The sequence below is a fragment of the Protomyctophum bolini genome (genome assembly GCF_963924005.1).
Source record: "Protomyctophum bolini genome assembly, chromosome: 23".
NCBI lineage: Eukaryota > Metazoa > Chordata > Actinopteri > Myctophiformes > Myctophidae > Protomyctophum > Protomyctophum bolini.
In genome coordinates, this window is record NC_137884.1 from 17,284,043 (window position 1) to 17,310,306 (window position 26,264).

The following is a 26,264-nucleotide window of genomic DNA, read 5'->3' on the forward strand; positions in this document are numbered from 1 at the left end:
GTCTAGTCTGTCTCTTCTGTCTGTTCCAATCAACTCTGCTTAAGCAGAAAGCAGCAGACCTGGATGACAAAGCTTATACGACCTCCATCCTCGGGGTAAACATCACAGTTTCATATTCAGTGGCACATTCTGTTCTCTGTTCTCTGGGAATGGCAGCCGCAGGCTCTGCAGCAGAGTGAACTGGGATCAATGTTCCTCTGCCCGGAGCCCAACTATGATTTATTAAGTGTCTAACATTCAGCCTGTGTATCCAAGCATGTCTAAAAATGATAGAGATGATGGAATATCATTGATGAAACTTTACCCCGAGGGCTGAACTTCTTCAATACGCTTCTCTATCTCTGTGGAAAAAATCTGTCTCAATAAAACAAAATGGAGATTGACAGCCAACATTTCCAAGTGGCCTCAAACTGAGCTATAAAAACCTGAAATATGGGTTTCAAAAACGTCAGCTCACCTAATTTGAAGCCTTTAGAATTCAGCTCAAACTTCTCTACCAATGTAGGCTCTGCACTACATTATACTAAGTTATACTTGTGCCCCCGAAAATAGCGGAGCTGCTATTTGTGTACACCCGTGTGCAAATCAGGCTCAACTGTTCAGTGGGTTAAGAAAAAACATGTAATGAAAATGCTTTGATTCACATCAAATGTATGAGGAACAAAGAGAGAATGGAGACCATGTGTGTGTTCTGTGTGTCTGACCTGCGGAAGGTGGGTGAAGCGATGTCGGGGTATTTGGATCCGGGCTGCCTGAGGCCAGACTGGTTGGCTGAACTGGACGTGGGGCTGGACTTGGGGGAGGTGGCCGGGTCCTGATCCGACACAGCCACCTTCTCCTTGTCCGTCTGGTTGATGGTGACGGGGCTGGAGCGGTCCGAGCTCACCTTCCCAGCCTCCCTGCAGCGCTTGGCCCCGGCGGGGAGAGCCGTGGCCGCGCCTCCGGCTGATTTGCCGCTGACGTTGGAGTCTATGCTGCTGGAGCTGGAGCGGTGCCCACCGCTGCGACCCACCACCACCCCACTGGAGGACTTGGCCGGCCTGGGCAGGGAGCGGTACTGCAGGGGCACTTTGGACCCCCCGCAGCCCAGCAGGACGCCGTCGTCCTGCGGCCCAGAGCCATCCAGGCTGGTTTTGCGGTTCCCGGCGATGCCGCTGCCTTTCCCCAGGGCAGCTGAGGACTTTGGCACCTTGCCCAGGGTGGCAGAGCCACTGGCCAGGGTCGCGCCACTGGAGGTGATGAGCGTTCCTGTGCAGGGGCCGGGGATCTTCTTGTAACCGAATGAGCCCGTGGCGGGTGGGCGCGCTATGCCCGAGGGGGGCTTCTTGCCCTCGTCGCCGCTGCTCTTCCCGGCGTCAGAGGGTGAGCGCTGGATGCTCGCTGAGCTCTTGGACGGAGCCTTATTGCCCTTCTCGGAAGCCTTGGCATCGTCTGTTTTACCTGTCGGGGGGGCGAAGGCTCATTAGCATGCAGCATACACAAACTGCGTGCCCTGCACAATGCACTCGCTCACATCGACCGCAGCGTCTCACACTAGGAAGTGCCAAATTAAAGTCAACTCTGGGCCAGAGCCAGGAGAATGTTTTCTCACAGCTCAGCTGAATTGGAAAACGATACTTATCCTCGACAAACATAATGAAACTTGCAGAGTGGGCAAAAACTTAAAGAGTATACTGCAAAGTCTCAACATCTACAGGAACGTGAAACACACGGTATTCAAGGACAGAGGCATACTGTAGATATAATAATCTCAGAATTAATTAAATTGGATATAATTAAATCATCAATAAATAATCCCAGATTCTATCTTGGAAATGGTAAATGGTGCATTTATATAGCGCCTTTATCCAAGGCGCTTTACATAGTGCATTACATTCACCCACACATTCATACACCGATGGTGGCGGAAAGCAAATCAGGAGCAATTAGGGGTTCAGAGTCTTGCTCAAGGACACTTCGACAATAACGGACAACAGCGTAGACTGGATTTCACCGTGCAGACCTCAACGCCAACCTACCAGGTGTTTTAACCTACCAGGTGTTTTAACCTACCAGGTGTTTTAACCTACCAGGTGTTTTGACCTACCAGGTGTTTTGACCTACCAGGTGTTTTAACCTACCAGGTGTTTTAACCTACCAGGTGTTATGACCTACCAGGTGTTATGACCTACCAGGTGTTTTAACCTACCAGGTGTTATGACCTACCAGGTGTTATGACCTACCAGGTGTTTTGTGCGAGGCAGAGCTGCCCTTGGTCCTGGGCGGCGTGATGCCCACCTGGGCCGTCATGCCCCTCCTCCAGGAGCCCGTCTGGGACAACTGAGCCTGCAGCGCTGCCGACCCCGTCTTCTGGCCGCCGGGGTCTTCATATTGGCCCTGGAGGGTCTGAGAGGAGGAGGACGACGTGGAGGAGGAGGACTTCCAACGGGAGGAGGAGGGGCTGCCACCACCGGGGTCCATGCTGTCCAACTCCTCGTCCACCTTCTTCAGGTCCTCTGCCCCGGCCCAGCTGCTGCTCACCTCCTGCTGTGCATGCTTGGACCTGCTGCCTCTCTGGGACTGCATGGGGGTGGGAGGTGAGCACAGTATAAATGCCTATTCATACATTCTGCAGGTTTAGGTGACTAGACCTGTACGTGCCCATTGGCCACCGGCCTACTTGGGAACGATGCAATTTGTGAACCTAATAATACCCGTTGTCAACTTGTCATAGCACCCGTTTTAACTATCTGTCTGTCTGTGTCCCTTTGAAGTCGGTGGGGCAAACGGTTCTCGAGTTACGTGCATTAAAACCGTACACACAGTCACACACGCACGCAGACAGACAGACACACAGAGACGTGGCGCATTTATAGTAGGATAAGGTGACCACCGTGGTGGATGGGAAAACTACAACATGACGTAGTAAAGCGACTTACCGCTCACCCAAACACATCTCTCTGTTTTTACTAACCACCGAAAAGGTGGTCACCTTAACACCTAATAGGCATTAAGAATCATGATGATAATTTTGATGATAAGATTACAGCTAATGGTTTTGTTGACCACTTCAGTCATTTTTTGTGACTTAGGCTATTTGATAATAACCAGCAATTTTTTTTTTTTTCACTTAATTTTTATTGAAGGAAGAACAGACACAAACAAAAACTCAACTAACAAGACAATACGGGAAAGAAAAAGAATAACCAGCAAATTTAAACATTGAATTACCAAAAAGACACATGGAAAAAGAAAATCACTACAGTATAATGACCTGCCCAGAACAGGGAAGTCAGGGTGATTAATATTACTGTTACTGTTACTAATCTTTAAGAAGAATTCTACACTACATGCACACAAATATACACATAATGTTTCGCTATATTTATAGGGACGCCAAAAACTGCTTTTAAACCAGCTGTTACGCTATCCTCAAAATTCCTATCCTTAACCCTAAAACTAATCTGAACCTTTAACCGTAACTCTGCAAAATCGACCCTTTTCCTAATGGATGCCAGGAAAATATCCCCCTGCTGTCTTTATTTCTGGTCTTACCATCCTTGTGGAAACCTTTGGTTCACACAAAGACGGTGAAACAAGAATGACACCCACACACATGAACACATATATGTCTCACTATCCCACCTTGGCAGATGGCATGTCTTCCTAACAACGCCAGCCTGTTGTCTGTTGAGCATTGCATAAGAGTATGTGGATGTGTTGCTATTTTTATCAGTAGTATAGGCCCACAGAAGGCTGCAAAGGAGTCGCCTTCGCTACACTACACGGTATGTTTTAAAAAACAAAAATAGCAGACCTACAAGCTCGTAGCGCTGCTATTTTTCAATAGCTAAGTATAACAATGCTTAAAACAACAAAAGGGTTTCCCGCCCAGAATGGGTTAAAGACCGACCGTCCTTGCTTTCAGGCTAAAGTAGAATTACTCCAATCTGGCTGTATATGCTAACAATTTTAACCACTTAAAACGCCATACTTTGTTGACTGGAGTTCCCCAGTGCTATACAGTATAATAGGGACAGTTTTCTGCTCGACATTTTCTTTCACTAGGGTCACTAGACACTAAGATCCAAGTGGTCAAGTAAAGATACATGCCAACACCAAGTTGCAGAATAACATTGATAAACTGTGGGTGGTTGGATAAAAAGAAAAACAATTCACTCTCTCAAGTATCTCAATGAAGATGACTTTAAATGCTGATCTTTAGCACTGTGCTCATATCGGGTGCGTTTGCGTTTAGCGGTATAGTAGCGAGCCAGCGCGGCGTTTACCTGTGATCCCTTGCTCTTGCGTGATGAGGAGGAAGTGACGGAGGAGTACGCAGGCGTGTTCAGATCATCGGTGCTGATGTTATCCAGGGTGTCGCTGAGACCGCTGCTCACCGAGCTGCTGTCGTCCCAGCTACAGACGAAATGTGGATAAAGGACAAATGGAGAAAGAAAACTGTCAGAGAACAAGACATTTCTAAATCTATAGTTACAACTGTTTTGCAACGACTACTTTGATTCCAAATAATAAAAATAAGACCTCTGCTCACCTATTTTGACAGAAGGTGGTTATATACATTAAATATGGTATCTTGTATGTTTACATTCTTTATAACAAAAAAAAGTGTGGCAGGATGGTGTCTCTGTCTGATTTGAGCCTCTGTCTAATTGTAAATTGTGCAGCCTTTTACCATTAACTGGTTATTGTCATCCAGATAAAGCTAAATAGTGGATTATGGGATGTATGGGGCGGGTCATCCAAGCATGGATTAATTGCGGTAGATTTTTTAATCTGAATTTCACAATTTAATTAACTTTAGTTAACTCACTAATTTTGACAGCCCTAATTGCAATACCAGATTTGACCACCATGTGTCGACTGGCTTCACTGTTCTATGTGGTTCTGGGGGTGTTGGGTTCATCATGTCCTCCTCCACACAGACCCTGGTGGTCTAGCCTGCATATCATTATTACAACTATCTCCTTGATGCTCAGTCTTCATTAACAGGTACGTGTCCAGAAGACTCGGTGCTCAATCTATTGTCCTCGCCTGGCTTTCAGATCAAGTATAATCACCAAATTAGTCCAGTCGAATGCCTGGGCTCCATTTTCAATCCTCATTTGGGTGCCATTGACTCGTGGGCATTTGAGTCGTTCCAACCAAAAAGGGCCCAGCTCATTAATCATGCGTATTAAGCTTCCCATTAACCCATTTTGGGCGGGAACACCTTTTCGTGTTTTAAGCATTCTGTTCTACTTTAGCTATTGAAAAATAGCAGATCTACAAGCTCATAGCATAGAGCTTGTACAGTAGGTCTGCTATTTTTGAAAAATCGTGAAAATGTAGTGCAAATCTTGGAATATATATTCTTTCAGAGCGAACATTTTTAACTCAAATCTTTGCTTCTGGGGGTCACTGGAACAACATATTTTCAGATGGGGGTTAACGGCCAAATATAATCATGGGAGTCCTTGACATGAAAATGTTTGAGAACGACTGACAGAAACATAGGTTTTTCAGAAAACTGTCAGGATTTAGAAGACATGTGTAGAATCGTCCTCGGGTCTAAATGGGTTAAATCAGACTGTGCGGAGGAATAAATGAATTGCCATTAGCATAGTCATTACTTTATAGACGCTTTGAGAACGTTGACAGATTCAAAGAGGCCTAAATGGAGACCATATGGACCAAATGATCAAACGGTGATCATTCCCACACAAACACATTTTAATTATCATTAAATTAGGCTGAGGGAAAAATCTGACAATGTGTTAGTTATTAGAAATGCCATTTTCTCCCATCGCACTTAATAAATCACCTTCAATAATGACGAATTAGCAACATTGTCTTCTCACTATCTTAAGACGTGCACACGCGTGCGCACACACGCTACGTGTTGAATTGTGACACGTATTGAGTTTGTAGATTGTCTATTTCATCCTTTTCCACACGACGAACGAAGCATGCGTGTGGCTAAGTGGTTTCTTTAGTTAAGTTAAGCAAAATGACTTGTATGTCTCAGAGAGAAATGGAACACTAACCATTTTGACAGAGATGATAATTTGCCATAATTTGCACGTCTGGTTTCATTCTGACACTGTATATGTATAATATAAACAGTGCATGGTAGAATTATTGCGGCCCAGTTGTCTAGTGATGCAGGGATGAATTGATTCTGCCATTATCAAATACATACTGTAGGGCAGGCAGGTATCAATCTTAATGGGAAAAGTTTGACCAGCAATATGAGCTGCAATGCAATATAACACATATTCCGCTGTCTGTGATATATTATAATATTTTATGCACAAACAATTCATACTCAAAGTCTCTCTTTAGTTTGGTACGTTTATGTATTTATTTATTTACTGTGCTGTTGGACAATTTCAGTTCCACAAAATGGTTGAAACCAGGAATAGCAAAAGGCAATAGTCTTTGTTATTGACCTAGATACTAGGCTATTTATTATTTTGCCACATCCAATCTCTCAGTTTCAGTTTGCCATTTCAGTTTTTATCCCACCCATCACTGTAGTAATGGCTTGGGGGGGGGAAAGCCATTATTGGAATGAAACCTAAGTGATGGGGTTGTATGAAGGGAGTGAAAAGAAATGACTTTATTATTGTGGCGGATCTGCTGTTGCCTGGTGGGATTTTCTTTTTTTATTATTATTATTATTACCTAGAGTACATAGAGCTGGCACAGAATGAAATACTGTGTGGATAATACGTCACGTCAGTAAGAAGAAGGGATTTGGCATCAGGTTATTTGAAAGAGCCTTCGTTATAGAAGTAATTGACGCCACATTGGATCGACAGGGAAGAGGTAGGAATAGGATGAGTCCTGGAAGTCCACATTATCGGAGGACCTCACCTGGAGCCTGAACACCCCCCTCCCTCCTGCTCAGCAGCAGCTCTCCTTTCTGAGACCCCCGAGCCATAACTGACTCCCGTACACCAACTGCTACCGAGAGCATATCCTGTAGTACTGCTACAGTCGGGTATTTATACTTTCACAAAGTCAGCCAGGAAAGAAAGAGGTGCAGTGTAGTCAAAATAGCACCAGTGGATGATGATACACTACCACTCTCCAACCGGGGAGACATCCACACTTGAGCCGTCTTCGTGAACACGACTCCAACATTATGAGAGACCAAAACATATCCAAATCATACCCCAGTCGTACCCTCTACCCTCAGGCAGGCTCAGAACACACACAGAAAAGCGGCTGAACCCCTAACCATGTCCCCAAGTGCAATATAAAAGTGATAACCCTCCGCATGCTCCTCCACCCTTCTCCCCATCCTTCCAAAACACCCAAAAACATGAAAGCCTCGAATAACCCCTTTTCCTATAGGCTTTGTATAGCTTGATATCAAACAAAAGTCAAAGGGTTTCTGATCTGAACACAACAGGCTTTTCGCAAACAAAGCCAGAAGTCAGAAATCAATGGATTTGAAACATACTGAGGTAGCTTCCTTTAATCATTTCCTCTCATCTGCACTTAACCCTCCTGTGGCAGACCCTGAGACTTATTGGTCTTGGTGGACTGGGAGTTTCTTGGTGCTTTATCCGGGAGAACACGTGGCGTCTTTTTTCTTTCACCACCAGAATGCAACAGCACATGGAGGATTGTCAGACTGATTCTGTTGGTGTCATTCGGGGGGGAGCTGGCATCGGGCAGGGTTTTGACATTTCCGCAGTGACAAATACTCCCTGCAAATTCACTGTAATAACCTGTTTTTATCACTTACTTGAACCCTGGTGTAGCAAACCTTGACCCGGAAAAATGGGATAAACACCAAACCGAGACCCTACACACAGAATTCTGAAAAATCCATTCTGAAATAGCAAATCTGCAAATGCATTGTGAGCTTATACTGTAAATCAGGAAAAGGGGAGCAGACCAGAGCCCTGGGGAACCCCTGCAGTCTACTGGGGTTTAACTACTTAAAAAATCTAGGCTTGGTTTGGACCACTTTTTTCGGTGCACAACAAATCTTTCACAAATAGCCGATCTACAAGCTCACAACCGCGTCGCAGACTCGCAACACAATCCAACGCATTATTTTTGGCTAATGTTCCCGCCCCCAGAATATGGATGCTGGGGTTCAAGTGGTGAATTGATTAAAGTTACTCTCCCACTTGACGCTGTTTGTCGATGATTAAATACCTGCATCGAGGGAGCTGCCTCGTCCTCACATCCCTCTCCCTCTGAGACTGACCCACTCTGCCTCGTCCTCACAGCCCTCTCCCTCTGAGACTAGCTGACCCGGTCTGCCCCGCAGACAGCAAGCAGCGGCAGATGGAATCTACAGTACATTTGATGATCACCAATAAAAACGAGCTGGTCTCTGGTGATTTGGATGTACTTTTACTGAGAGTTTGTGGGAAGCGACGGAAGGCATTTGCCAACAGACAAACAGTGCTGTTCATCTCTCATTAGACTCATTAGTTTATTCACTCAGCCTGCCTGTCTCCTATCTGTGTGTCTGTCGTCTGCCAGTCTGTCAGTTCACCTATCTATCTCTCTATGCGTGCGTGCACGTGCGTGTCTATGTGAGAGAGAACTTTATGTCTCTGCTTCAAAGAGGAATTCGTTTTAGTCAATAAGATCACGTGGATGTTTTAACTTCACTCTCAATGTCTTACAATCTGAGCCGAATTGAAGTTGATAACATCAATGAAATGCTGACTGTGTCACATAACCAAATCCGTTTAATTGTCACTAATGTGCCAGTCAAACGAATTGTAAAACTGAAACAGATGGCTTCCAATTCTTATCAAAACACCTGAATAATGTATCTCTGTTTCCTGAGGCTTGAGACAGGCTTTGCTGTCTCAACCCTCCTAGGGTGTGGGCCCTCAGATACCTAGTGACATCTTCCTTCTCAGGGGGAAACCCCTCTAATTAGCTTGTTCACATGTGGGTAAAATAATTAAAACATTTCTCGCTTAATGAATACCAAAAATCAGTGTTGCATGGCTCTTGGAACTGTAATCCCAAATTAAACACCCCCTATAGCTTTGCCATTTGCTTCCCAAAATGTAATTCCTCAATGACAATCAGACAGGCAAGCTGTAATATATTGCATTAAAATACTGTATCTTTCTGCTGTTGGGAAGAAACCACCTCGTTTCAGGAAATTAAAATATATATTTTTTCAAGAATGAAAACAAAGCAATACTGCCTCATCAAAGTTGGTATTGTGACTTTATATATTGTCAATTACTTCCATTAGAGGGGCTTTTTACTACTTTTCATTGGTTCAATATTTTTCGAAACAACACACAGACGTAAAGGGTGATTTATGGAAAAATAATCATTCACTCTCCTTCAGCCCTTCTCTTCCGGCGGTGGTGTGTCTTTATTTACATTCCCACTAACAACAAACTGTACACAGTGAGCTCGTAGATCTATGAATACAGACATGCCTTGAGATTTTGACTTGACCTTTGGTGGGCACCAAATGTCTCAAAACCCTCATAGCCAGCCATAGGTCTGAGTCAATGGAATACTGCATCATCACCATCATCATTTTTCGACCGCGGTCGAGATCATGGATTTCACAATGCCACGCCAGACTTCCCGGTCTGGGTGGCTCTTCCAAGAGAGATTTTGCGCTCTCATTAAAAGGCCATGCAACCGTTTCTCTAATTTCTTTGAAAGTGTCCATGACTCAGAGCACTACTGCATCAAGCCTGACTTTCCTCCACGGGACCTGAGAGCGACTGACTGACTGTACCGGGGGCTGAATATTTCATCATATTTCATCTCCCTAGACACTGGATCAGACTGAATCACCCCTGAAGGTTCTGACAGAATGGTGGCTGCCGATCGAGCCCTAACCCCCCCTCCCCTCCCCCTCCCCCAACTCAAACCCACGTGCCGTAAGACGCACGTCATCGTCCCTGACGGGCCGTGTCGTCACGATAAGTGCTGGAGCAACTCGATAACCCTGAACGCCGCGGAGAGCGAGATGCTGTTTTATGTCATAACTTCTTAAATAAACAATGAGCACCCTGCATGTGCAGAGCAGCATGAAGAGAGGACTGCAAAGACCACCAAGGTGTGCAAGGATATTTCTCTCTCTCCTGTGTTTCAGCCGATGTAGGGCAGACAGCAAACCACATGCATGTGACACTACTTTAAACTTTATGCTCAAAATCCCCTTTAAGCTGTAAGATTGCAATGCATCTGGAAAATACGAGTTCAATCTGCTTGCTAAAACTAACATCAATGGTTCTTCACTGTGCGGTATTGGTCTGACTATAGCAGAGGCAGGTGGGAACCGAGTAACGGTAAAGCCACAGAAGGTCTCATGAAAGACGGTATTAAGGATGCAACTAGCGAATATCTTCATTGGAGATTGATATGTTTTTCAATTCATTAAACAATCGAGAAGCGTGTTTAAAACCTATAAGCCCCATTTATAACAGTGTCGCACAAAAATAGAGAAAATGCATGGGAAATCTACAAGCCCACATGCGTGTTGAATGATGACGCATTGTGTGAGCTTTTGGATCTGCTATTTTGGAGAATTTAAAACTGCATAGTAGGCTTGTGGTGAGAAGGCTGCCTGCTGGTTTGAATTCCTGATCAGGAAAGAAAAGGATGAACATTTGCCGTTGCAAGAGCTACTAATAAAGTACTCTTGTCTTGAGCAAGCAACAACAACGGAAGAATGATTAGTTGAGCCGCAACATGTTCATGTGCTTCGTTTCCCTCCCCTGAAGAAATAACAAAAGTGATTAGTGAATAATGTGTGTGCTTGCCTTGCACAACACTTAATATCACGGCTTGATCTGCTCATCACAGTCAAATGGATTACCTCATAAAAGACAATAACCTAGATTTAACAGTAAAATATGACAATGGGAAGGCGTGTTCACTCTCAATAATTCCTTTCTTTATCGCTGACACTAGTGGAAAACCAATGGACTGTTCATCAATCCATAATGCTACTCCCATGGCCATGTGATAGAATGCAACGCTGGATACACTCCGTGCAAATGTAACGTTGTCTCATGTAATATTCAATGCATCAAGACTTCAACCAGAGCCCTAGAAATTGCTATCCTGGCAGCTATGCCAACGGATAATACTGCTGAATACTCAATATTAGAGAGATAAAGAGATAAAAGTCTTGATGGAGAGGTCAATATCTATTTAGAGGGAGAATTGCAGGGCCATGAGACCTCCGTGGGTCCGAGAATAAAGTCCTTCATCACGGACAGGACAGATTATTTAACAATAATGTACTTTATACTATAGCACTGCTATTAGCATAGAATCAGAGCACGAACAACTTGCGAAGTGATGCACTGTATTGCTATAGTACATCTGCTACTCCTGCTATTTTTTTTTTTAATGTCTAAAAATGAATGCACATTTTTCAAACATGGAAACGATTATGCGAAAAAGAAAATTGCGATTATCTAAAAATAATTGCGATTAGGTGATTATGTATTAGTTGTGACAGGCCTACTTGAGAAAGGTTACTGTCATAGTGTCGATAATACTTTGTTCAAGGAATAGTTCACTGGAAGAGTCAGTTCAGGTAATCCTATTCGTCATATGAATTATGAACATCTCCAAGGTCGTATGAATAAGACATACAAGGGATGGAAGCCTCGCTTTAACGTTCAGGGCAAACACTCCACACAAATTTAACCCATTTTTAGACCCGAGACCAGATTCCACAAAATGTCTTCTAAATCATGACAGTTTTCTGAAAAACATCATGTTTCTGTGTGTCAGCGGTTCTCAAACTATTTCATGTCAAGGGCCCCACAAATTATGTAATTGGCCACCGGCTGCCACCTGAAAATATGTTGTTCCCTCACCCCCCAGAAGCAAAGATTTGAGTAAAAAAAAAAATAGCTCTGAAAGAATATATATTCAAATATTTGCGACAGATTTTCACGATTCTTCAAAAATAGTAGATCTACAAGCTCGTAGCTTGTAGTAGATACTATGGATGTTCACGTTTTTGTTACCGCTACCGAACCGATTCCGATCATTTGAAAATGACGTGATCGATCGGCCCCGATTTCGGATCACGTGATCGTATCGGGACAATCCTAATAATAATAATAGCAAGAATAGGGTGAACTAATAATACAGCGTTTAAGTGGTTAAAGCTTCTTCATGGCTTTATAATCACAGCTGAAGATTTCTGGAGGCGTCAAACAGCAAAGCTAAAACATCAATGCTCTTAAGATTAACCATGTAGGGCAATTTGTGTATCTGTCAAAACATTAAAGACATTCTTACTGTAACTCAAAAGCAAGTAATTAAGTATATCTCATATGCTGTCTGTCTTTCAAACTTACACATAAACATAAACGCAGATGTCATCCTCATACTGTATATATAACCACTAATCCTTGTTAATGACTTGGATCCCCAACGATTAGGAAACAGCCTCACTTATCCCCCTCCTTCACACGACTATACTCCAACATCACTCTGACAAACAATGAACCTCTAAGGGACTATTTTTACACTCACAGTGTTCAATTAACACCCAATAGTGAATCTGTAACTATAATCTCAGAACACACATGCTATAAATACCCACAACACCACAACCAACAACAACAAACAACAAGAGCAGCAAACAGATGCAGAACAGTGTGTGTGTGTGTGTGTGTGTGTGTGTGTGTGTGTGTGTGTGTGTGTGTGTGTGTGTGTGTGTGTGTGTGTGTGTGTGTGTCGTGTGTATTGTCATATAGCGTTGGAACCTGCCAAGTCTTATCTATACTCACCTCTATTTGGTGGTGGATGCTGCCTGTCGCCCAAGACCCAAGTATGACCAGTAAGTATGACCAGAGTCCCTGACTTGCCTACTGTCTGTGACTACTGGAACAAGAGTCAAAGCCCACCTGGCCGTTATAGAGGAACGACTGCACGCCCGGAGAGAAATAGGCAACAAGAGAGAGAGAGAGAGAGAGGTGTGTGGGGGGAGAGAGACAGTGAGAGCAAGAGAGGGAGGGAAAGCTCTACCTCACTGTTCCACTTGCACCCCCCACCCCCACCCCCACCGCTACGCTCCGGTTGGGCCCCGTCAGCCCCCGCAGAGACAATCAGACATGCCGTCAGCGGGCAGGTTACTGAGGGTTAATTGCAAGGGGATGACAGTGCAGAATCAACCCAAAAGGCGAGAGGTCCCGTCCCTCCCCTCACGCAGCCAACGTACAAACAGACTGCATGCCTTGCCTCGATCTGCCAAAACGCCTTTGACTGGAAATGATCTCATGCATAATACGTGAGGCGGTGGAGGCAGTATAGATTCCCGTATAGATTCACGCTGAGACATAATTCATGAAGCTCCTCTTTAGGCGACCAGCGGAAGAGTATAGCAAAGCCACTCTGATGAGTGACCGCTTAAACATTTGAGGCAGATCATCAAATACATCCATATACCATTTTGGAGGTGAATAAATGGAGGAAACGCAGGACACAGGAGAGAGAGAGAGAGGACAAAAGCAAGCAAGCGAGAGTGAGAGAGAGAGAGAGAGAGAGAGAGAGAGAGAGAGAGAGAGAGCGCGTAACCTTGATAGGGCTGGGGACGGGCATGATGAAAGTATGTGCCTGTCTGCATGCTCACATAGTCACAACCCAACTGTTGCCCTCCTCCTACTCCTAGTCTGGTGTCTGGATCATGTCTACCACGTCGTGTGTCCCCACAGTCTGAAACCAACAGACCAGCATCCATGCAGGACGCAAGTGTTTCCCTGCCTCTGCTGCTTCCAATGTTGGCAAAGCCAGACGGGAGATGTGCATGGTGGGCAGCTAAGGTTTCCCCCAGTCCAGTCCCCACCACAACGCTCTCTGGGTGCCAGCCTGCATGGCACAGTCCCCACGCACCACAACACTCTCTGGGTGCCAGCCTGCATGGCACAGTCCCCACGCACCACAACACTCTCTGGGTGCCAGCCTGGCATGGCACAGCAGGAGCAGCTGGCATGAGGGGGTCAGTCAGCTGTCTGCCGCTGCTACTGTCTGCAAACCAGCTGCCGCTGCCACAGCAGGCCAGCGGAGAGAGAGAGAGAGAGAGAGAGAGAGAGACCACCATATCTGGCACCAACCACCGTCCTCCTGACACAGGAAGCAACTGAATTCTTCATTCTTCTCGGATTATGACATTACAAGTGCTTGATCGAATGTGTGTGTGCGTGTGTGTGTGTGTGTGTGTGTGTGTGTGTGTGTGTGCGTGTGTGTGTGTGCACCCAAAATGAATTAATTATTCAATCAACTAACATCTCATCATGTGGTCTATACTCTGGGCCCCTGACTTGACTTCAAACATTTAGAACAACTGTACACATACTGTACGTACTCTAAAGGAGGTCTGTGAGTGGGTTTACAGTATTCTATGTTGTATGAATCTAAAAACACGTGGATTATATTCCTCATATTGTTGCTGTCGGGTGGAAAGTTGGAAACCTTGTATGTACAAAACCGTTACTTTTTCAGGAAATGGGAAAAGGAGGTTCCTTTTCCCATTTCCTGAAAAAGTAACGGTTATTCCAGTGGATCAAATGTAGTTATTCTCTCAATCTGGAAGATAACATGATTTATTTCTTATTTCTTTGTCATTGATCTAAAATGGCACATCTACAAGAATTGTGAGCTCGTAAGATAGGCTATTTTTGGTACTTTTGTGTGACACCGTCACATATGAAAAATAAAAACAATATTCTTCTATTCTGCATTGAAGGTCAGAGTAATATATATATATTTGAGTATTAGTAGTTTATTGATAAAATAAGAAAACAAAGTAACTACACAGCAGGGAGTGTACCCTTTCATAAAACTGTTAATTACACCATAGCGCTCATTTATCTCATATATAATAGGATTACATTGTGATAATCCACAACAGAGCTGGGGCTTGGTGGCAGTTTATTAAATTATCAATGACGGGACGTTCATCGATCGTTATCTCCAAACACTCGTCATTCTGGGCAGAGTCACCGAACCTAACAGATGGAATTGTGTTCCAGGTCATTCTCAAGATAACGATCTCATATAAAGGAGATGCAGAGCATGTTTGAAGGGATTATCCTCACACAGTATTACAATAATGAAGAACACAATAAACATGAATTTGTGAATATAAAAATCAACAACAGGAGAAATAATGCCACACTGGCAGAGTGAATACCAGTTAGAACCTTGCAATTTAAAATCACGCTCATGTGAAGTGAGGGGGGGCCCACTGTGGCCGCCACAGTGGGCCCCAGCTTTAATGTTTGTGTTGTCTGAACAAACATTAAAAATGCCATTGACAATGAACGGAGAAGTTACGTCAGATGTGTCTGAGCAAATCAGCATATGTCTGTCGGTGGGAACCAAGGGACCACCATCCTTTATGATGTACGATGATTAGAGAGCCCCTCGCTTCACACGGGTGTGATTTTTGAGGCATAAAAGTCCATAGACTGTTTTAGACCCCTCAAAAAACATCTTCAAATTCTCTTTTTGGTTAGGATGCAATATTACTTTATTTTTTTATAAAACAACATGAATGGATCTAACAATCCATAAGAGATTGTTTATTATACTAACTTTACTACGGCCCTGTGGGTACAAAGACTGCATTGCTTTGTCAGCACAAGATGCCCGCTGGGTATCATATATATTATATACAGTACTTATCAGCAAATAACCAAGAGTTCTCAGCAGCACCAACATAAACCGTGCTGACGTAGTTATGCTATAATTGTGTCTTTATACTGTAAGTACTTCCCTCCAGCACACCGGAGGCAGCGGCATTCATAATTTGGCAAATTACTGCAGCTTCATTTCCTAATGCACATACTTATGTGTGATCTTTAACGTGGTACAGTAAACAAACTTACTGAATTAAAAGTGTTTTAGTGAGCAGCGCAAATGTGATTTATAAAGAGAGATATATAATGTGACTATATATGGATTATTATTTTTCTTTTTTGAGAATGTTAATTATAATTTTGATACCAGATGAAAATAAAATATTTCCAACTAATTTTGATTGTCCATAGCCTAATTATACATAACAACTTACATAACATGTTCCATGTCACATCAGGATCATGATACTAACCCAATCTCCCAGCCTGTCAGTCAGAGTTCAGAGGATTTGGATTTGATTGACTCTGCCTTGTCTGCTTGATCTCTGAAAGACCCCTCATGAGGAACCCCTTAACCCTGGATATTTGGCAATAATAGAGTGTAATATAGAGCATAAACAAAACCATATTTATTTCAGAGATCTCCACCTACTGAAACATCTAGGGAAATCTAAAATTCATTGAATGGGCTTCATGGATGCTGGAGAAACCCATTGCTGACAGACGTGAAGTATTCGCATTAGTTCTGTGAACAAAACAGTTCCTTTTTTCCAATTTGTTTCCACCCAGACCAAATTCTGTCTCAATTCAGTGACTCAGTTGCTTTGCAGGCCTTTATTGCTGCATAATATGTTACATGAAACACACTGTATTATGTACAGTATAGTCTGTGATAATACTTTATAAGCAGTATTCTACCACAGGTCACAGACAAAAAAAAAGAAAGGAAAAAAAATGACATTGTTCTCGAAGTATAGAGCTGTATCCCGCAAGGATCAGAATGGTGTTTGTGCTCTGGTGTGACCTTGGAGCATATGTGGCAGCCTGGGGTACACAGACATGTCTGACCCCTCACAGACCCCTGGGTCTCACCGGACAGCTCCAGCTGGATGGATCATGACCGTGTGTGCGTGTGTGCGTGCGTGCGTGCGTGCGTGCGTGCGTGCGTCTAAAGTAATAGATGGCCATGGATGTACACCACAGACAGACAAGTCACGACACTCTCCTACAAACCATATATTCCAATGATGCAACATGTTTGAGGGTGTGGCTCAAGCATGTTAAAACTTAAGTTGGGAGAGGCCCAACTAAAGAGCCCTGGGTGACAGGGTTTAAATGCAGAGAGGGTACGTGACGTGACGTGACGTGACGTGACGTGAAATAATCCACTATCAAAGCCTTGCAATCAAAGTAGGGCAAGATGTCTCCTGTTGTGAATCAGTGCAATCAATGAATGACTGCTAAATAATTCAGCGAGTGATTAGTGAGTGCATGAAGTTGCCGAGGAACTTCCCTTCCCTTAGAGGAACTTTGGAAAATTATTCAGATTATAGAATCTAGTACAAGAAATGTAGTTGACTTGATGCCAAATAAACTTAAAATACGAAATGATGACCATTGACCAAGAGCATCTGCTGTTATGTTGATTGCATTGTCTTCACTTTCCGATTTCCACAATGGAAATAGGGCTATATGTATGTAGACTGCAATGCAGTGTTATATGTGGTATTTTTCATTAATTCATTCATTCATTCAAGACATATTTGGAAAGTGAAGTATCAAAGTGAATTTTCCTGTGAGCTGCAGTAAACACATACATATGAGTAATTATTATGCAATGGGATATTATTTTTGTGTTTTTAAGACAAGAAAAACATCTCGGGAGGGCACATATTCACCAGCACTCTCACATGTGCATCCTCTCTCTCGCACGCACGCACGCTCGCTCACACGCACGCACGCATGCACGCACGCACGCACGAGTACACAAAGTATGCATCTATGATGAACCATGCATCCAATTACCAGCACTGTTTGCTAAATTTGGGTTGCAAAGCAGGGAGAACTTCATTAAGTAAGTAGGTCTGAGGATGGAAGTTTAAGAAGACAAAAACGTGCCTAGAAACGTGCCTAGAAAGCCCCAAAAATATGACTAGGACAAAAAGCTAGATTCTAGGAGGAGAGAATGGAGGATGGAGGAGAGAATTTAAGAGATGCCGTTAACTGAGATGAACCTATGTGTACATGCAGAAACCTGCGTGTTCATCATCTCTTTATAACGGTTCAACGCTTTATGCAAAAGGCATACAAATGTACGTTAACAATAGGCTTTGTCAAAGCCTCCAGAAGCCGTCTGCTCCAAATCTCCTGACTGCTTCTGCTCTCGCAGCGCCAACAGACATGGAGACGTGCGGCATGAGTCACTCCTCAAAGAAGTGACAGCGAGAATCAGAAAGTTTGCATTGTTTTCCCACAGTATACCAACACCACCAGTGGCACTACCTCGCACAAGCACACACAGTGCCTCCAGTGACCTTTGAAGCTCGCTTTTCAAACAAGTTAAAAACTAAACAAAATGCAGAGCCAGCTGCCATCACACCCTGAAGAGAGGGAGGGAGTGAGAGAGAGAGAGAGAGAGAGAGAGAGAGAGAGAGAGAGAGAGAGAGAGAGAGAGAGAGAGAGAGACGGATGAATATAGAATGAGGGAGAAGAGAAAGGAGCAGAGAAATGGAGAAATTAAACCATTTAGAACCCAATTCTAAAAAAAATCTTCTAAATCATGAGAGTTTTCTCAAACATTTGCCAGTGGTTCTCAAACATTTTCATGTCAAGGACCCCCAAAAATATATGAAAATATGTTGTTCCAGGGACCAGATTTGAGTTAAAAACGTTCGCTCTGAAATAATATATATTCAAAGATTTGCGCCAGATTTTCAAAAATAGCAGACATACAAGCTCGTAACTCGGCACTCGGTGCCTCGCTATGAGCTTGTAGATCTGCTATTTTTCAATAGCTAAAGTATAGCATAATGCTTACAACACCAAAAGGGGTTCCCGCCCAGAATGGATTAAGGGAAGGGAGAGAGACAGAAAAGGAGACGTTGAGACATCAGGATGCTAAAAGTAGGGACCTTATTACTTATTCATGTCTTTGCTGGGAACGGGCGCTGCATGTCGGTGTCAAAACATTCCCCTCAAAGACGCCTCGATGGCTTCCCCTCAGCGTGCACTCATCTATGTTGCATGGCAGGAGATTATTTTTAGAGACATGGGGGCTTTTAGTCCGGGCAGAAATGTCCTTTGTGTTCATGTGGGTATAAGGGAGACATTAGAGATATAGCCAGACTTATGTTTTTGCAGCAGCTTAAGGTGGAAGGCCAATTTCCCCATTGAGTAAAAGACAGCATTTCAACATGAAACAAGACCTCTTCAGGAGATGTTTCTTGCGTTTTTGTCCTGTCGGCAGGGGGCATTCAGAACGTGTGTACATTGGGGAATGATAACATAAGCACCTATCTCAAACCCTCACCCTAACCCTAACCTCCCACGGGGCAGCACACCTAAACCTAACCTTAACCCTTTCCCAACCCTTAACGCACCCCTCACCAACCTTAATCCAGTCGTTTTAACGCACCCCTCACCAACCTTAATCCGGTCGTTTTAACGCACCCTTCACCAACCTTAATCCGGTCGTTTTAACGACCAAATCAACATTTATAAAAATGATAGAGGCAGGTGTTGTCAAGAGAGTGAAGAGACCAATGTCAATTTCCATAATAGTATTAGTAGCCCAATTCCTTCAGTAAAGTGATATTGATATAAGCTGTAATCGGTACTTGATCCGATTTAGTAACATCAATTGTGGTTTGTGATGCATTCCGCGTAAACATATTGATGTCTAATTAATGTCAGACAAATCCCCCACAATCCACATCAATATGCTAGGCCTGCGACTTTGTATATCTCAATTAAACTGAGTCTGGTGAACTTGTGAACCGGTTTTTCTTTTGGTTCGATTTCCAGAAAGAACTTGGGAGAACAAGGCATGGTGTTGTGTACACCTGTTCACTTAGCAGTGTATTGTGTACACCTGTTCACTTAGCAGTGTATTGTGTACACCTGTTCACTTAGCAGTGCAACAGTGTAGGCTGAATGAAGTACAATTATGGGGCTTTCTTGTGATGTTTACTAGTTGACTACTGATAGTTGCCTAGTTTACTAGTCGACTAGTCGTTTAACTACCTATTGTGTGTAGGACATTGGTGACTATAATATAACTAGTACCAATAACTAGTGGATTTACCATGTTGGCTAGTTGAATAGTCGACTAGTTGAATAGTCGACGTCGACTAGTTGCTTAAAGCCCTAGCCATGAGCTGACCCTTCATCAACGGTACTGTGTTAAAATAAATCTAATCTATTAAAATAATAAAAGCTACCAAAGATGATGCAAATCACATTTCTTCAACACAGCAAAGCTGCTTAAGAAATAGGAATAGTCTCACAAGTTAGGAATGGGCTCACTGTGCGTCTAAGTAACCGACCTGTTCTGTAAAAGCCTAATATCTACAACTTGACATACATTCCCCACAGCCTATCTCATGGTAGATCGACGGCAAAGATACGGGGTGCATACTTAGTTTAGACTAGTCATTGGCAATGGTTAGACATGGGTTAAGGTTAGGTTTAGGACGTGCTGCCCCGTGGGAGGTTAGGGTGAGGGTTTGAGATAGGTTGTAGTCGTAGGACTAATGACTGGTCTAACCAATTGACTAGCCTAAACTAAGCACTGTCTAAACTAAGTACTGCACCCCAAAGATACACTATGCTAAATAAACACAGACACCAGATGGTCTGTTCTCACATGCTGGCTCAGATGTTTTTGGATGAAGCTGCCTTGGTTGGACGCCAGGAGAGTACTGTAGTTATGGTTGGAGATAACCGTGAAATGTAATGAGCCCCACGGGGACTATTTATGCACACAGGCCTCTCTGCCCCCTAGGGACTGTCTCTTGCACATGCCAGTCTGGGTAGTGCACGGAACCATGAGTGAGCGTTTGCGTGTATATTTTTTAGAGGCTGTGTGTAAGAACTTAAGAAGTCCTCCCCGTGCGTGTGCGTGTGTGTGTGCACAATTTGCACATGCCAAATATTGTGCTCTAATTGGTAGCAGAGATTCAGCAAAAATGTTAGAAGACAATAAAGGTTCTTTCTAGAATTGCAGGATAATTACAGCACCAAGGACGCCGCAATGATTTGATCTATCGATGACAAGTCAGGAAGAGCATTTGAAGGCACTTGAAATCAACACGCCACAAACTAGGCACAATGGGCTATAACGTGTCAATGTAGCTCAGCTATTATACTATTTTGATTGGCTTCAAAATAGTAAAACATTGCAAAGTTTAGGGATAAGGGGCAAGGTGCATTGACCATCAGCTGTAGAAACAGTTGGGCATATGTTTTTTCAAAACTCTCGCTTGTAAATAATGCAGCTATTATCGAAGAGAATGTTCGGCTTCTTACCAAACTCTCATATCCTATAACAGACTATATTTTCACCCTAATTGACAACTAAATAAACAAAAAATTTCTCCCGTTTTGTCGACTTCAAAAGGAGCATTTGATTCAATTTGGCACAAGGGTCTGCCGTACAAACTGCTGGAAATCGGCATTGGAAGTCAAAACCTATGACATAAATCTCATGTATGCTGACAACACCTGTGCTGTTAGGATTGGGGGAGGGAGAAAAAAAAGTGGTTAAGAGCTGGGAACCAATCGGGCGGAGAACAGAATCTGCGCATTTGAAGGCTAAAGCCATGAAGCTCAAGCTTTCCCAAATGCGTTTACCCGCTGGGCTTTGCCTCATGTCAGGGAGAGGTGACAGCTCTGCTTCCGACAATCAAACTCCTGTCAAACCGGAGCAGAGGGCAGCGTAAGAGATGCCTGTACTTGTATGCATGCAGGGCATGTGTGCGACTCCCTCGGGCTTCCTCGGGGAAAGAGAAAGGATTCAGCCTTCCAGAACTGAAGCCTGATCGCTCACCTGCAGGCACCATAAGTCCTATATACTTCATTGTATGACGAATAGTGAAAATAGCCTAATATCTACAAGCTATTTACAAGTTGGTAGTTTTCTCATCAACGCTGTGTAAAACACTGCTAACACACAACGTCTGGGACTTAAGCTGCGATTTACTGATTCATACGTAGCTGAGGAATGGATGTCACTGATATTCAAAGAGAACACAACACATCAAGAACGGAAGAGAGAGCGCACAGGACGTGTTATGATTTGGAAAACTGTCCACGTGTGTGTACTCAGTGTCAAAACGGACAGATTTGACTGGCAGGTCAGAGCGGCCGGGCCGATAACATATTCTGAATCCAGGCAAGGTCTGCTGTGTTCTGACACATACAGTACTGTACACAAGTTCATTCCCTGCCGAGTGGCTGATCGACAAGGGTGATTCTGGTCACGTACAAATAAGTATATACTAGGGATATAAATCAAAACCCTGCGCAAAAGCAATACCCTGAATATACCCAGAAAGAATCGGTGGAAAGGAAAACATCACTCGCCGTACATGGCATTTCTTTGCAAACTCTGAGGGTTTCAATGGCATTAGTTAGGCTTGTCCCGATCCGATCACGTGATCGGAAATCTGGGCCGATCACATCATTTTCAAAAGATCGGAATCGGATCGGGAGCAAAAAAACGTGATCGGGACGTCCCTAGTATCAATATTATATCCATATCATGATATTAGACTGGGTGTCGTCTGTGATTTTGGATATTGTACTATTTGTGATATGGCATAAACGTGTTCTATACAAATATAAATATCGGATCGGGAAAAATCAGTATCGGCAGACATAATGAAATCTGGACACTTCTCAAAGAATCCCACTGGACAAAAGTTTCAGCGCTCATTAAAAGCTCTTCAGAGCTGAACGTCCCCATGCTAGGGAAGAATCCCGCCTATATGTCCTCCCAGCAACTCTGAAGTCCTGACATCACAACCACAGCTTGACAGCTTTAAATCAATAGAGTGTGGCTTGTTCCACATCTAGCCCTGGTTGTCCCCCACACGAGGAGAGCCTTGTGTCTCACCTCTGCTCAAGGGTGGTGATTCCATTCACTCTCTCGTTATACTTTCCCCTTTTCTGACTTTCAACTATTTCTGCAGGTAACAACTGCTGGAAACTGTGATCTGCAGCATTGCTCACTAAACGACACCCCCCCGCATCGTGTAATAGGTGACAAGATGACAAGCAGAGTTGTGGTAGAGCAGTGAATTCTGTGGCGTGCTCTCATGTCCCCATCTCACCCATCCACCCCCGGTGAGAAAAGTAATTGGGAAGATTCCCTCTCAACTGCATAACTTTAGTTGCAAACTGTGATTTGTTTACCAACGGTGACATCTCCTAGCAGGCGTTAAGACTGATTTATGCTTCAGCGACAAAGTTTTGTGCGACAAAGTGCTGTGAAATGATGTTGACAAAAATAACACTTTATATAATAATAAAGTGTGTTGATGCGACAACAGATGGAATGACTCTATTTTGCGAGAGTTTGGCAACAATTTGTCAGCAAAAAAGGTTATGTGAGGCTTGCTCCAAAAGTGCATGATGTAAAGAATGATTTAAAGATTCCCTCCTTACCTGTCGATGTCGCCCTGTACGTCTTTGCCTCCTCTCTGAGACACTTCTCGAGAAGGGGCCAGGTCCGAGGCTCGAGAAGGGGCCAGGTCCGAGGCTCGAGAAGGGGCCAGGTCCGAGGCTCGAGAAGGGGCCAGGTCCGAGGCTCGGCCCACGTTCCGCGCGTACAGATGAAGGCCGCCGTCTGTAAGATACCTGTTGGAGGGGATATGTTTTAACCCATTTAGACCTGGGAACGATTCTGCAAATGCCTTCTAAATAGTTTTCTGAAAAACCCTATGTTACTATGTCAGTGGTTCTCAAACAAGGACCCCCCCACCCCAGAAGCAAAGATTTGAGTTAAAAGCGTTCGCTCTGAAAGAATATATATTCAAAGATTTGCGGTGACGGTGGTGGTGACGTGGGTAAAGAGCTGTGCATGGCCCCATATGCATTTAGCATTTAGGGAAAAAAAGAAAGAAGCTGCATTTGATTAATTGATTGTTCAGTTCATAATTTAGTTCATGAAAAATCTGATTTGTCAAATTTAACCTTGAAACAAGTACAGCTGGCCAATAGCTTAGCGAACCAGCGTTAAGGCTTTTTAAATAAAATACTTTTGCGTGCGTGAGTGTGTGTGCAGTACGTGTGCCGGCACGTGTGGTTTCCAGGATGCAATCACATATGACTGATGGGACATGGGGATCGTTAGTGTTAAGCTAATTAGTGTCGTTATTCATTTAATCACCTTCTCCTCCCTACTTGCCAGAGCTTGACTCCAACACGCACTTCCATCAAAGACACGCTTTGGCCTCCTGTACGGCTCATAAAGTCGTTTGGGGGGGGACGGGGGACGTAAACGTAGGGGTGTGTATGTGAGCATGCAGTTGGTTGCTATACTGTGTGTGTGTGTGTGTGTGTGTGTGTGTGTGTGTGTGTGTGTGCGTGCGTCTGAAATGCATTTTCACACCGCCCCCGTGTGCTGGAGGCAGCCTAACATTCATCACTGCAGAGGAAGGTCAGACACTTACACACACGGTGACGTATATTTGATACCGGGCTCTTTTTTTCCTCATTCTAGGAATGTGTGGCATTGATTGGATGTGTTCAAGAGATACTGCATCATGCCTGTATTGTGGAGCATTCTCTCTATGCCATGCAGAGCTATACTGTGGCTATAGAAGACAGCAAGTTATTTTCCATACCTATGTTTGATTATCTACTTATTATCTACCGTACTTACTATTTTGTATATGATCTTTGGTGATGGGATAAGGGACAGTATCGGTGGCACCCAACTGTACCTCCATGGGTTTCTTTTATCACCTGCACATTCTCTTTTATTGACGTTAGCTTTTTTTTTTACTGTTTTTATTGTGCGAATAAACTAAACTGAATGTCTTGCGTGCCGTTCGTTCACAGAGAATAATCGGAAACACCTTGTTGGTTCGTATGAATACATGTCTAAAGCATGGGTGTGAAATGACGGTTGCTTAAGTTGTGACATTACATTGCAATTCAGCGCCCACTGCATTTGACATATCATCACAAAGCATTTAAAGGGGCCTTCCACTCATTTTCAACATTTTACTATGTCATTACTATACCTTAGAGCTGGAAATAATTATTAACATTAATTAACATGATGAATCAAATCTTGATGACATCATGAAGATGTGATTCACCATGTTAATGATTTTTTTTGCACAAAAACCCAACCCCCATTGATGGCTTATGGCATATAATGCACTTTTACACAAAATAACACCTGGACCTCTTTGGTGGGGACGTAACAACTACAAATAAAGGTTGCATGGAATTCTCCTTTAAGCTGGTGAAGCTACTGCAGTTACAGTATGTCGTACCCGCTAGTGATCTCATCCGCCCGTACGTTCTTGCCCAGGATGTCTCCGTCACTCATGTACCCGGTCATCTCCATCTCCAGGCCTCCTTCTGGCCCTCCTCCTCCTCCCTTCTCCACTTGCTCCGCCCCCCTCGTGCCCGCCGCCGCCGCCCGCCTCAGGGGAGCGCTGAACACGAACCTGGAAGGGTCCGGGTGCCCGCCGTAGCGCCCCCCAGAGGCGCTGCCCCCGGTGGTGGTGCCGGCGTTCGTGGAGCCCGCCCTGGGCGCCACGGCGTAGCCGCTAGTGGGCATGGAGGGGGCGTCACCCGCCTGCAGACGAGGGGTCTGCGATTGGCCCAGGCGCCACGCCATGGAGGAGGAGGAGGAACGCGTGGCGAGGGCCGGCATGCTGCGGCCGTTAACCTCCGTGGTCACTGTGGTGTCGAAGGTGGTCTCTAGAGTGCTGGAGAGAGAGAGAGAGAGAGAGAGAGAGAGAGAGAGAGAGAGAGATAGATGGTGCATTTATATAGTGCCTTTATCCAAGGCGCTTTACATAGATTGTGCATTACATTCACACACACATTCATACACCGATGACAGGGGAAACCATGCAAGGCACCAACCTGCACATCAGGAGCAATTAGGGGTTCAGAGTCTTGCTCAAGGACACTTCGACACTAACTCTGGGGGAGCTCACAGGGTTCGAACTGGCAACCTTGCGGTTACCATCCAGCAACTCTACCCCTGAGCCACCGCCGTGAGATAGAGAGATATAGAGATAGAGATAGAGATAGATAGAGAGAGGGGGGGATTCACTGCTGACACCTTGAACCAGTCATACTAACAATAACAATCACCTAGAAGAAATAGTAGAAAATAACAATCACCTAGTTATATTTGAGCCTGGAAATCAGACTGATCTGCCAGCACAAAAACTAAATTGCCCTCGCGCTATATTAGTCTGACCACTGCTCGCAGTCTTCGACATCTTTGCTCTTATGATATTATTATGTCACTCTCGGGGGTTGTGATGTCAGAGCAAGATGGCCGCAGTGCGATCATGGTCAACATGCTGTGTGCGAAGGGCAAGTTTCCCAGGCAGGAGGACTGATCGAGTTGACACACAACACTGCTGTCTCCATCAACAGGATGCCACTCCCTTCAACGTCAAACGC

The 26,264-nt window shown here is 44.2% G+C and overlaps 1 protein-coding gene across 6 annotated transcripts in view; it reads right to left on the reverse strand.

The window, feature by feature from the left end:
* The window catches only part of nav3 (neuron navigator 3), a 199,867-nt gene that overhangs the window by 39,984 nt on the left and 133,619 nt on the right, over positions 1-26,264 (reverse strand). For all 6 annotated transcript variants that reach the window (XM_080757629.1, XM_080757631.1, XM_080757628.1 and 3 more), the window contains 5 exons: positions 25,112-25,552; positions 23,271-23,462; positions 4,269-4,398; positions 2,223-2,559; positions 705-1,440 (listed from right to left, as the gene is read on the reverse strand). In XM_080757629.1, coding sequence (XP_080613755.1) covers positions 705-1,440; positions 2,223-2,559; positions 4,269-4,398; positions 23,271-23,462; positions 25,112-25,552 — 1,836 coding nt within the window. The remainder of the gene's footprint in view (positions 1-704; positions 1,441-2,222; positions 2,560-4,268; positions 4,399-23,270; positions 23,463-25,111; positions 25,553-26,264) is intronic.